We start from the raw sequence: 12,643 nt of genomic DNA, 5'->3' as shown, positions 1-12,643 counted from the left end.
GCAAGTGGGGACGGCCAGGGTGTGTTCAGAAGGGATTCTTTCTGCAAGGGAGCTGCCACGGAGGGGGGGAGCTGGAAGGGGGGCTGGAGGGGGGCTGGGCCCTTTCCCACAGTAAACGAGACGCGTGCGCACGAGGTACAGCTGTTCACCCACCGAACACCCCTCCTCCCCAGAGGCCCTTTCACAGGCATCTTTAAAGCAAATAAAACATTTATTGTTCAGATTTTTTTTCCTTTTTTTTTTCTTATTTTTTTTTCTTTTTTACAAAAACATGCATACATACACAGGGTATGGTGGTCCTGGGGAAGACACACACACACACACACACACACTCTCACACTCTCTCTCACACGCACACAAACACTTTCCTTCTTGGCCCCAGGCCAGGACCCCAGAAGCCTTGAAGACTTTGCCAGGGCAGCCTCCCCTCCCCTGTGTCTTGCATCCACTCTCCCACCCCTTTCCCCTCAGCCAGGCTAGTCCTATGTGGGGCAGGAGTGAGAGCTGGGTGAGGGAGACCCCAGAAAGAGAGAGGGCTCACGGAGGGGGGCGGTGACCGAGGGGCCCCTGGCGGTCACACTGTGCCGCTGAGGGGAGATGAAGAGTTTGGCACCATCGGCTCAGGAAGCACGGAACTCCCAGAGCACCTGTCGGCTCCGCCAGGGCACTGAGATGGCTGATGGAGGGGGGCCTGTGGCAGGGGCTGGGACCCGATGGGAGGCCTGCCGACCACTGCTCTCTCGGAAGGAGCTTTGTCTCCCTGCCCAGTGGCGGGGGTGGGGGGGGGGGAGTGGGCAGGGGGGGGAAGCTTCCAGAGTCATCTGAGGAAGCAGGCAAGAGGGATGCCCCTGCACTCAGGGGTAAGGGACTCCCTGACTTCCCCCTCCCTCCCCCCGCCCCCATACTCCAGCTCAGCCCTCAGAGCCTAGGGAGGGCCACCCTGGCTGAGGCCAAGTTCACATTTCTGCGTGGAGCCTGGGGCCGTGTGCAAAGCCCAGGGTCTACGGAGCCATGAAGAATAGTGGTTATCGGTGGGCCCGACCGAGCTAGTCCTCCTCTGTGCAGTCCTGAGGGATGGGGCCCAGCCAGGGGCCTGGACCCCAAAGGGGTCGACTCTGTTCTTGAGAGAGCCCTACTGAGGTGGGGCTGGCTGCCCAGCTGGCCTCCTCCCCGGGTCCTCTTTGGTCCCTATCCTAGATGCAGGGCCCTGCTCAGGCTCCTTGGGGTGACTGGCAAGGGGCTGTGCTCTGGCCCCAACTACCTGCCCGAAGGCCCTCTGTAGACCCGGGGACTGGGTACTGTTGCCAGAGGCTAGAGGAGAACCAGGTCCGAAGGGCAGGGGTGGGCAGGCAAATCCGTTGTGAAGCCTTAGAGATTCATAGGCTCTTCCTCCTCCACCAGCTGTTCCGGGGGCCTGGAGGAGGGAGACACAAGGGTGGGGATGCTGGAGGGCCGGGGGCTGCATGCCGGGAAGCCGGGGAAGGCTGGGGTGGCCGTGCTGGGATCTGGGGTCATCAGGTAGGGAGGGTCCGAGGGGTGGAGAGGCTGTGTGGGCCGGGGGCCGGGCATTACCGCTCTTCAGCCAGGATGCCCACGGACAGGGATGCCAGTGCGGTCACTGCCTCCACTTCTTCTGTGTCGGCCCCTGGCACCCTGGGCACCCAGGAGTCTGGACAGGAAGCCAGGCGCTGCATGCAGCCCCAGTATTTACCTGGGCCAAGAAGCCGAGAGTCAGAAAGGGTTAGAGAAACAAGCCCCTCCACCCTGCCACACCGCGCATCCTAGACTGATGATACGAGGCTGGACCTCTCAAGGCCAAGGGCCCCCCGTCAGTGGGCGTATGGGCGTATCCTCAGTTTGGGGTCAGCGCTCTCCCTTGCCTCTACCCTCAACATAACACTTTCCCTCACTTGGCCCCCCGCAGCCCTGACAGGGTGAGCAGACCAGACCCGGTGGGGCTACGAAGAGGCCCCAGCAGGTGCCAGAGCCACTCTCCTACGCCTGCGGGCGAGAGCCCACCTCTGACCCATTCCCACAGCATGGGGTCCCTAAGAGCACCAGTAGAGCTCACTCTTCCCTAGATGGAGTCTATCTCAGACCACCTCACAGATCCCGAGCCCCAGCCTCCTGGAACACAGGGTGTCACTCATGCACAGCCCCCACGTGATGCTCAGCCCAACACATAGGACAGGACAGTGTGGGACGTGGGAGGGACATGGCACAGAGCTGACTGCCACCACGGCTGCTCTGTGGAGCCACCAGCAAGTCACCTACCCGCCCTGGGCTTCCACCACCCCCGCTAGCCATGGACATGACCATCCTGCCTACTGTTGTAGGCACATAACGTCCACAGGACATGCCCAGCCCAGAGCCTGGTCCCGGGGTGAAGACTCCACGCAAAGTGGAGCATCTTTATTGTTATGCACACTTCCCCTACTGGCCCTGGATGTGGGGAAATCGACTTCATTCGTTTTTGCATCCCTAGCAGTGAACGTGGGTCTTTACATTAAGTGCTCCATGGAGGTTAAAGGTGAAAATTCAAAATGCTTTCCATATGTAGGGTTATTTATTTATTTTTAAGTGGACTCCACACTGGGCACAGAGCCCAATGCAAGGCTTCAACTCATGACCCTGAGGCCAGACCTGGGCCAAAATCAAGAGTTGAATGCTGAACCGATGAAGCCACCCAGGCACCCCCAAATGTAGGGTTATTCTAAGCCCCCAAAGCAGGCAAAGCTCTCAAGATCCCCATGGACAGGACTGAGGGTCAAACTAGGATCCAGCGCTTTTGGCAAAAGGTCTATTGCTCCAGCCTGGCCCTGGCCTAGGGCTGAGGTTGGGGATGGGAGGCCGGTCCTGCCTTGAGGAGGCAGGGGGTCCCTCCTGATGGACTGATGGTCCTCACTGGATCCACCCGGAGGGCTCCAGGAGTACCCAACATGGAGAGGGAGGAAGTCCCGCCATTACTGTGGGGGTGATTCAGAGGAAGCCCACTGCTGCACAGCAGTGGAGCCCCCTGCCTGGTGGGCACTGGAGGCCATGGGGCCCGGGTTACTGAGGGCAGTAGCCCCTGGAGGTTCTCCCAAGTCTGGGGTCAGTGGGTGCCCTCTCTCTGTACTCACTGTGCACCCGGATCACGGCTTCCAAAGAGCGGATGGCGTTGAGGTTGGGTTTCTGTTTCCAGCCCTCTTCTGAGAGGGGATCCACCTACAATAGAAAACAGCCTATCAGCCCGTAGGGACGCACAGGCCCAGCTCTCTCCCACCGCCAAGGGCCCTGGCTTTCCAGGCACAAATACTCATGTGCTCCTGGCTCTGCCTAAGGCTGGAAACCCGGGTCCTAGATCTGACCTGGGAAAGGGGCACCCCGTTGGTCCCCCTCGTTCTAGGCCTGCCACCCCTGCCCTACAGATGCACAGATGCGGGGGCTGGGGGGCAGCTTACCTTGTTGCCCAGAAGAGCAGCCACACAGGCCTCAGAAGCGTCACAGATGGCTGTGAGGTCGTGGCCACCTTCCAAGGCCAGCACCACCGCACCGCCCGCCAAGCTCATCAGCTGCTGCGTCATGTACCCAAAACCTAGACGGTTCGGTGGGGAGGAACAGGAGAGGCAGGGTGGAGGGCGTCCTCCTTTATAAATAATGATCAGATGCATACACCTCTACCGCTTCAAGGGCTTTCACGTGGACTCCTGGGTAAAACCTATCCTATGCCCCAGTCAAGGCCTGCAGAGCTTAAGGGACTTGCACCAGGCCCACAGCTACTAAGTGGCAGGGCCGGACGAGAAGCCAGGGCTTGGACTCCCGCCAGTCTTCCACTAAGCCTCACCATCTTGCCCTGGGGCCCAGCAGGCTGAGCGAGTCCCTCTGTTCTAAGAACACTGCTCCTCCCCATCCTCCCCCAGGAGAAGCTGCCAACCCAGCCGGGAATGGCACAACTGGGGTGTTTGTGGGGGGGAGAGAAGGGCCCTACGGCTGAGCTTTTTGGCCACCAGACTTAGTCCCCAGATGGTAGCTGAGGCCTCCCATGGTGACTGCCCTGGTCATGCAAAGGGTTCTGGGTAAGGCTCAGCTAGGAGGGCCCAGGGAATGCCAGGGCCAGCTGCCACACGCCAGTCCTTGTGACCCTGGGCCAGCCATTGCCACCTTCCGCTGGACTTGGCAGTGCCTCCCCTCCCGGCCTACCCCTACTTCCCTCCATCTCCCCCCAGGCTGGGCTCTCCTTACACTTAGCGGAAACATGGTAGCCACCCAGTGGGGCTGGGTGACCCTCGGCAGCATCGAACCCAGCTGACACCAGGACCAGGTCCGGAGAGAACTCTCGGGCGATGGGCATCACGACCATCCTGTGAGGGTGCCAGATGCGGGGGCTCATCACTCTGTGCAGGGCTGCCAGGGGCAGAGGCCCCTCCCCACCAGATTTACTGTGGGTACCCTGCTCTTAGGACCCCAAGACACCCGATCGCCCAGCAGGATAAATGGATCCCTCTAACCTCCTTGACCTGGCTGGCCACCCATATCCCTAGCACAGCCTAAGGACTCGGCCACCCAGAGCTCTTCAATGGCAAAAGGCAGGAAGGAATCAAGGATGGGGCACCAAAGGGAAGGAAAGTGTGTGTGTGTAGGGGGGCACTGGTAGGGGTGCCTGGGGGGCACTGGGCAGCGCCACAGTGGGAGCAGATCACGAAGCCTCAGGGACCGGAAACCACTGGTACTCAGCTGCTACCCACTTTGGACTGAGTTGACCGCACCTCACCCCTCGCCACCTGCGAGCTGACTCTCCTGAGGTCCTGGGCCATCGAGATCCATTCTTTCATCCTCTGCCCCTGCCATCCCCCTCAGCTGCCTCCCACCATCCCTCACCCAACTCTGGGGTTCATTTTGATGTGTTTCAAAGCCCTGGGCTTGGGGTACACAGATGCTAGGAAGCCCAGTCCAGGGCTCCTACAGAATTAGCTCTCACGGAGAGTATTTCCAGAGAAGTATTTGAGACCCACTTCCAGGGTTCTCTTCTCCCAAATGGGGTGCCCCGGAGTGAAACATATAAGAGCTCCTAAACTGAGCCCAAAGCCCCTCTTCTAGAATGCCATTTCTTTCTTTTTTTTCTTTTTTTTATTTATTAATGAAAGACGGAGAGAAAGTGCAGAGACACAGGCAGAGGGAGAAGCAGGCTCCATGCAGGGAGCCTGACGTGGGACTCGATCCCGGGGCTCCAGGATCAGGCCCTCCCGAAGGCAGCGCTAAACCGCTGAGCCACCTGGGCCGCCCTAGAATGCCATTTCTTAAGCAACTCTTCCAATATCAACAGCACCTGCTTTCTTTCTCCACAGTTTCAGCTCCCTATCTGCTGTACAAAGCCCACCTCCTCCAGGCAGCTTTCTTGCCTGAATGTGGCAGCTAGGCTCCCCCCACCCTGACTACCCTCCAGCACTCAGTTCAGCACTGGCTCTTGGTAACATGTGACTTTATAAGGCACCCTTGACTTTTTCATTCTGTGTTTCCTGTCTTCTCATGGGGACTGGAGGCTCTTAGTGGCCAGTATAGCAGGGCTTTTCCTTTCGTCTCAGCCTGGAAGGCCCGCCCCAGGACTGGCTTACGATGTCCAGTAACTGGATGAGGACAGTTTGCCAAGGCAGCAATCACCTCCGGCCTGGTGCCATTGGGCAAAGGGGCACGGAAGGGTAGCCTCGCTGGGAGACCTCCTCTGGGCACCCAGAGCCTTACCTGAAGGCGGCCAGGTACTCAGGATCCCCCATCGGGGGGTCCAGACCTCCTGCCCAGGCCACGTTGACATTGAAGCCCTCACCACTACCCGCTCCCACCTGGAAAAGAGGAAGCAAGGGAGAGAAGATGAGGGCAGAGTCCCAGGAGAGGAATCCCGGGATGCCGGTGTGGCGAGACCAGCCCATCTGGCCTCTTCACTTCCAGATGGAGAAACGAAGGGTCAGAGAGGCTAACCAACCTGCCCAGGGTCCCACAGCTAGTTGTGGCAGAGGCAGGGCCATGAGGGAGAGTCAACGGGGCTGGAAGGGAGCGTGTCGTTACCTCATCCACGGCCCCGCTGCCGGGGAAGAAGTTGCCATCATCATGGCGATGCAGGGAGATGTAGAGCACACTGGGGTCTTGGTAGAAGGTCTGCTGGGTGCCGTTGCCGTGGTGAACGTCCTGTGCGGGGAGAGGGACGAAGGGTCAGGGAAGTCCTGAAAGCACACGGACGGAGACAGGTGCAGGCCGGAAGGGTTCTGAGGGGCCCTCTTCTGAGGGTCGGGTCCCGAGACCAGGAGTAAGGACCGCTGTTAAGGGCTCCCAAGTCTGGGCCTCAGCCTCTCCAAGTGTGCACATGTGTGTGCACAACCCTGGACATGGGCGGAGATCCCCTGAGACCCTTGAAGGGGGAAGGAGGCCTGCCAAGGGCCGGCCAGCCAGCGGGAGCAAGAAATGTATGGCACAAGACAGAAGAGTCCAGGACGACGCGTGCCAGGGACCTCCGCCACTGTGTCTTGTCCAAGGTCATAGAGTGGTGCCCGTGACCAGAAAGCCAGCTTGCTTACGGAGGGGTGGGTCCATGAGGCCCAGGCCTGCCCCTAGGAAGAGCTGTGGCCCGACACTTGGTAATAAGTCACAGGATGGTGCGTGGGCACAAGTGTGGAGAGTTCCTCCGCTGTCTTCAACCTCTGCAGAGGAACGCCCCATTTACAGATGTTGGTGCAGAGTGCTACGGCTTGGTTAGATCCATGGACTCCAGAGCTAAGTGGGTTCAAATCCCAGTCTCGGGAGTTATGAGATGTGTGGCTATGTGCGAGATACTTAACCTCTCTGAGCTCACATTCCTCATCGGAAACCAGGCTACAGTTAGAATCAAACACATCGCAGGTCAAACGGCCGTGTCTGGACGTGACTGGGGACACGCTGAGGTTACCGGCTACTACTGGGATTGGACGGGACATGTGGCAATTATGATATCCGCAGGAAGAAGCCAGTGGAGGCCGAAGAGCATTCGAAAGGCTCTCCTGCTGTGGGAGTCTGTGATGGTTGAGGGCCTCCCGGCAGCCCCCCCCATGTGGGGCTTATCTTCGCCCTCATTTTACAGAGGGAAGTGGAGGCTCAGGAGGCTAACGTGGAACTAGAAACAGGAAGCCAGACCCTCCGATGCCAGGCTCAGGGCTCTTTCCACTGGGCTCTCGGATTCGAAGGGGCTAGGAACCGGGACCTACCCAGTCCATGATAAGGATCTTGCTGGCCTTGCCCTGTTGTTGAAGCTGCCGGCAGGCGATGGCCACGGAGTTGAAGAAGCAGAAGCCCCTGGGAGGAGGAGAGAGAGGCTCTGAGAGCCCATCCCCGCTACCCCACCTCATGTCTCCACCTCTCCAGCCTCCTAGCCCCAGAGGGCTCAGGGGACGGAGGGGGAATGCCCCCCATCTCACACCCATCCAAGCCTCCCCCCGGCCTTACATGGCCGTGGAATGGTCTGCATGGTGTCCTGGGGGCCGAACCACAGCAAAACCATTCTGGAAACAGAAAGAATGCTTGTCAGCCAAACGGCCCGCACCTGGACCCACATCTCCATGAAGCTGCCCACAATCCCAGGCTCATCCCTTGAGTAGAGGCCATAGGACACTAGCTGTCTGCAGCTCTGAACGTGGCCAGGCTGGATCTGAGGCGCCCCGGGGCTTGGCCCCCCAGGCCGCACATCCTCTGCTTTTAGGCTGGCCGTGAACACAAACCCCCCACCCGGGAGTGTCCTGCCTCTTATCACTTCATACCAACAGCTACTATTTGTTGGGTAAAAGCTACACGGCCGGCACGGGGCCCCGGCACTCTATAAACGCAGGACTTCATCCTGACATCTCTCTGAGCTAAATGTCATCTAGTCCTCACAACACCTCCAGAAGACAGACGTGACTGTCTCCAGTTCACAGCTGAGGAGAAATCTGAAGCTTGGGCAAGTGAAATAACTATGGGAAGCTGCTCACTTGTAAAGGGGTGAAGCCCGACCTTAAAGCTCAGCACTGAGCTCTGGATTGCATGCCCCCCTCCCCATCCCCGAGGAGGAGCCAGGACGCTGAACAGGTGAGCACCCTGGGCTGTGAGCTCTTCAACTTCAACAGTGCGGGGTGCGGGCCTCAGCACAAGCCCCTGTAAGGCGCTCAGCCCAGAGCAAACACGCACAGGCACCAACCCTAGCTATAAAACTTTGGGATTGCCATAAATAAAATCTTAAAAAAATAAATAAATAAAAGGACACCTGGGTGGTTGAGCGTCTGCCCTTGGCTCAGGTCGTGATCCTAGGGTCCCGGGATCGAGTCCCACAACGGGCCCCCTGCAGGGAGCCTGCTTCTCCCTCTGCCTGTGTCTCTGCCTCTCTCTCTGTGTCTCTCATGAATAAATAAATAAAATCTTTTAAAAACAAAACGAGAAAGACCTCAGGATTGCCAAGGACCAATCTGCCAATGGACAAAAGTCCAGAGATGCTGTGCAGCCTCCCAGTGGTCACACAGCAGGTCTGTGTGTTAAGTGATCCTGAATAATCAGGACCCTGGCTCTCTTACAGACCAGTAGCTTGACTCCCTACCCAACAGCACCAGGACAAGCATAAAGGTTCGAGTCTTAGCTTGGTCCCCAGAGCTCTCAATTTCCCTTCCAAAACCCTGTGGGGATATCCAGGCAGGAGGAGTGAGAGGCCTAGGGCTCTGGGTCTGGCCTTCCCCTCTGCCCCGCGTCCTGCTACGTCCTCTGTGGCTTACCCACTTTCCACTCCAACCTCCTACCTTTAGCTCACGGGAAGCTACTTTGAAGGCGAGGTCGGTGACGCTGCCGGCGGCCCAGCGGGCTGCGTTGGAGGAGTGCAGCTCATTCCAAATGGTATCGGTATCCACCTGTGGGGGCCAGAGTCAGGGCCTGCATCATCCGAGGCCCGCCCCACAGGAGCCAGGGCCCACTTGGGCGGTGCCCACCCCACGGCCAGGACCCCAGGGGCAGGGAGCTGGGCAGACAGTGCTGCCTCCCCAGTGCCCCACCACCCAAAGGCAAGGCCTCCTGTGTCCCCCAATCCCAGCATGACTTCTTCCCAGCTTCAGTCCATATCACCAGCCCGTATGTGGCCAGCACTCTGCCGGCAGCATCGCGCCTGCCTCCCCGGTCAGAGGAGGGGGCATGGCGTTACCTGGGCGGGACTTGGGGTTTGGACCGGGAGGGGGTTTTAAGCCCCAGCTGACTCTGCTCAGGCCCTGCGGGACGGTCGGAGCTCGAGGGGCCGTCTGCACCACTGTCTTCCACTCAGGGCCCCTAGCCCAGGCTGGGAGGCCCCCCAAACCCAGTCCCTGGGCCTCAAGGCTAGGGAGGGGCCGGGGGGCATGATGGGGAGATGGGGAGGGCGAGGCGGACCAAGAGAGGCGAGGAAGGCAGAGAGAGTCGCAAGAGGCTGGAGAAAGAGAGAGAGAGAGAGAGACAGAGGGAGAGGAGGGAGGAGAAAACAGAAGCAACAACAGTTGGAAAAATCAGAAAGTGGCAAGAAATGGGAAGTTGTGAACAGGGCACTGACTGGCTCCCAAACAGCCCCCCAGCTACGGCTCCCACTTCCCTCCAAAACTAGGCCTCCGTCCCCTGCCCCCACATCCTGGCAGGGGCACCACCAGAGGAGGCAGGGAGCCCCCTAAGCAGACTGAACAGGGACGAGGGGACGCCGGGCTGGGGGAGAGAACGGCCTGGGTCACCGAGGACACTGGAGGCACCCCCACAGCCCCGGAGGCCAGGCCGGCGTGTGAGGAAGGGTGGATCCCGACCACCACCAGGGTCTTACAAAGGGAGACGATCCCCTGCTCCTTGAGCCTCACTCAGCATTTACCAAACACCTTCTAGGTGCAAGCCAAAGGGCCCCCCACTCAGGAGACACTGATGGGTGGAGGACACACCTGTCCATAGGGAGCTTCTAGTCGGCAGAGGAGCATTAGGGGAGAGCCCCTGGCCCAGTGGGTCTGGCAGGACCACAAGAACAAGCAGGTAGGGGCCGGGCCTGGGAGAACAGAAGGGGGAAGCTCCGAGAACCCATGGCAATGGCCGCTCAAGACCCCCCGGGCACACTTACCCCTACCCCACCACACGGCAGCATCACAAACATCCGCTGTGCCAGGAGCCCTGTGGGGAGAGGCCCAGTGTGTGTGAGCTGAAGCCCCTCGGCCCCAGCCTGCCTGGGAGCAGAGAGCCCTGAAGAGGGCTGGAGGTGGGTGCACAGGGTGGGGGACAGCAGGGGGACCAGGGAGGGGTGGGGACACCCAGGATGCTGGAGGGACAGGCTGCGCGGAGCCGGGACAAGAGAACACAGGGCATGGGTGGACTGGGTGGGTCAGGGGACAAGTGCAGGTCCCAGGCGCCCCTGGGCTCCTACCTGCCAGCTTCCCGTTGTCCAGTTTGAGGCGACTGAGCGGGTTGGTGCCGTAGAGGAGCACGTGCCGCTCCGAGTGCACCGACTGCAGCTCCTCCAGGGAGGCCTTCCGGCCCCGGAGACACTGAGGGAGGGTGCGCAGAGCTCCTGAGCCCCTGCTCGCCGCCTCCCCGCCGTGACCACCACCCGCTGGGCCCGCCGCTCACACTGGCTCCGGGGCCTCCCACCCCCTTCCTTCCATTACACGCCTGCCTCGTCCAGTTGCGCAGCCCCCACCCTGCATCCTCACCTCGCACTGGCTCCGGAGGCCCCGCTCCTGCAGCCGGGACCAGATGCTCTGGATGCGGCCCGCGTGCTCCGGGTGCCTGCTGTTGTCCCCGCAGGAACACTGGTGCTTCAGCATCACCGAGTCGTAGACCAACCCTGCCGAGAGCCCAGCTCAGGGCCCAGGCCCGGGGAAGCCCCGGCACCTCCCCTCCATTGCATGGCTGCACACACTCACACCCACGTACAGGCTGACCTGAACCCCCCCCCCCCACACACACACACAGTGCTGCATACCCCATCCTGCCCCTCGGCCCTTCATACCACACACCCCAGCCTCTTACCCGGGCAGCCTCAGCATCTCCCCACCCCACATGCCCCAGCCAACACTGCTGCCATACAGCCCCTGCCTTCCTGCCACACTGGCCCTCCTCGCATGACTCGGGATGGCTACCAAGACCTCAAGAGCTCACAGCCTAACGGGGTCTCACCCTGGATGTCATGACCCAGACAGGCTGCCAACAGGCAGTGAGAAGAGAGAGAATTCCTCAGAAACCCCCAAACCAAGAGCTGGGAAGCCCACAGTGACCTGGGGCCATGTGACAAGACAGATGCAGTTTTGGGGAAGTGACTGTTTCAGCCCGACCAGCGGGACGCCTAGAGGGCCCTGCGCAGGCGGGTGGGTCTCTGTCAGCACGCCTCGGGACATTGGGATCTTCAAAATGCTCACATCACTTGACCCAGGGATGCCACTCCTTAAGAGCAGCCCTCGGAAACAATGCCAGGGAACGAGTGAAGATTTAGGAACAAGTGAATTCACACCAGGAAGAAAAAAAATCAGTAACCACCTAGCTGTTCAACCCCGTAACAAATCTTCAAAAGAATAAATAAATAAAATACTGTGATGAAACGCTACGAAAATCTTGCTTTTAAAGGTTAATTGTGGCTCAGCAGTTGAGTGTCTGCCTTTGGCTCCGGTTGTGATCCCGGAGTCCCAGGATCGAGTCCCACATCGGGCTCCCTGCATGGAGCCTGCTTCTCCCTCTGCCTATGTCTCTGCCTCTCTTTCTGTGTCTCTCATGAATAAATTAAATCTTTAAAAAAATAAAAAAATAAATAAAGGTTAATTGTATCATGATGCACCTGTAACATCTCACAGAACAAAGTGGGGCACAACACACAAGCGTGCGTACAGTATCTGTGTACAGCGGGGACGAAGGTGGCGCTGAACTACAGCAGCTTCAGGAGAGGCTGCCCGGGGTGGTGGGATGCTGGCTGGTGATTTTTATTTTATTCTTAGGTACGTCTGTATTTTTCAATGTTTTGAAAATGCTCTGGAGCTCTTTTTTTTTTTTGCAAACAGAACAGCCGTAATAAGTATTTTTAAAGGTCTGAACTAGTTGTCAAGGGATGCGGGTTCTTAACCTGGCTCCACCGGCAGCTTGCTCTTTGACCGTGAGCCTGTCACCTTGGTTTCCCGAACCCAGGTCTCCTCGTCTGCAAAACGAGGACGACCACCCACTCGGCCTGCGCCGTGGATGCCACGCGGATCTAACAGGGCCAAGAGAGCGCTCCATAGCCTCTGAGAACGTCCTGAGGGGCGTCATGACACGACACGGACTTGTGCCCGGGCCCCCGTGTGCTCCCAGCCTTGTCCAGCCTCACTCTGATCTAGGCCTTACCTGTGGTGAACGGCAGGGTCCTGGCAGGTGTTTCTGAGCTGGGCAGGACACGGGCCTGACTGGCGGGCTCTGGAGTCGGCAGGGAGGCAGGCGCAGCCGGGGACGACTGAGCCCTGGACAAGGGCCGGTGACTGCCCTGGGCCAGGGGAAGCAGCACAGAGTCCCCAGTTCCCCCCCGGGGGAGCCGTCCAGCCAGTCGCTGCTGCTCCCACAGGAACACCTGAGGAACGCAAGGGGCCTCAGTCTCCAGAACTCCGGATTCTGCTCCATGTGCTTCTGCCCAAGACCTTGGAAACCTCCAGGCAGGCCCCTTCCGGGA

General features: G+C 59.4%; 1 protein-coding gene across 7 annotated transcripts in view; it reads right to left on the bottom strand.

Moving 5' to 3' along the window:
- Positions 1 to 192: 192 nt before the first annotated feature.
- Positions 193 to 12,643, bottom strand: part of HDAC7 (histone deacetylase 7) — a 37,942-nt gene continuing 25,491 nt past the window's right edge. For all 7 annotated transcript variants that reach the window (XM_025477398.3, XM_049102373.1, XM_049102372.1 and 4 more), the window contains 14 exons: positions 12,325 to 12,544; positions 10,668 to 10,801; positions 10,382 to 10,502; positions 10,082 to 10,131; positions 8,766 to 8,873; positions 7,450 to 7,505; positions 7,212 to 7,299; positions 6,043 to 6,162; positions 5,722 to 5,819; positions 4,225 to 4,343; positions 3,444 to 3,577; positions 3,123 to 3,207; positions 1,573 to 1,711; positions 193 to 1,414 (listed from right to left, as the gene is read on the bottom strand). In XM_025477398.3, the coding sequence (XP_025333183.1) occupies positions 1,369 to 1,414; positions 1,573 to 1,711; positions 3,123 to 3,207; positions 3,444 to 3,577; positions 4,225 to 4,343; positions 5,722 to 5,819; positions 6,043 to 6,162; positions 7,212 to 7,299; positions 7,450 to 7,505; positions 8,766 to 8,873; positions 10,082 to 10,131; positions 10,382 to 10,502; positions 10,668 to 10,801; positions 12,325 to 12,544 (1,518 nt within the window). In that variant the 3' untranslated portion in view covers positions 193 to 1,368. The remainder of the gene's footprint in view (positions 1,415 to 1,572; positions 1,712 to 3,122; positions 3,208 to 3,443; positions 3,578 to 4,224; positions 4,344 to 5,721; positions 5,820 to 6,042; positions 6,163 to 7,211; positions 7,300 to 7,449; positions 7,506 to 8,765; positions 8,874 to 10,081; positions 10,132 to 10,381; positions 10,503 to 10,667; positions 10,802 to 12,324; positions 12,545 to 12,643) is intronic.

Source organism: Canis lupus, chromosome 27 (genome assembly GCF_003254725.2).
Source record: "Canis lupus dingo isolate Sandy chromosome 27, ASM325472v2, whole genome shotgun sequence".
NCBI classification, from domain to species: domain Eukaryota; kingdom Metazoa; phylum Chordata; class Mammalia; order Carnivora; family Canidae; genus Canis; species Canis lupus.
The sequence above is the reverse complement of the archived record's forward strand: the minus strand, read 5'-3'. Positions and strand labels throughout refer to the sequence as shown.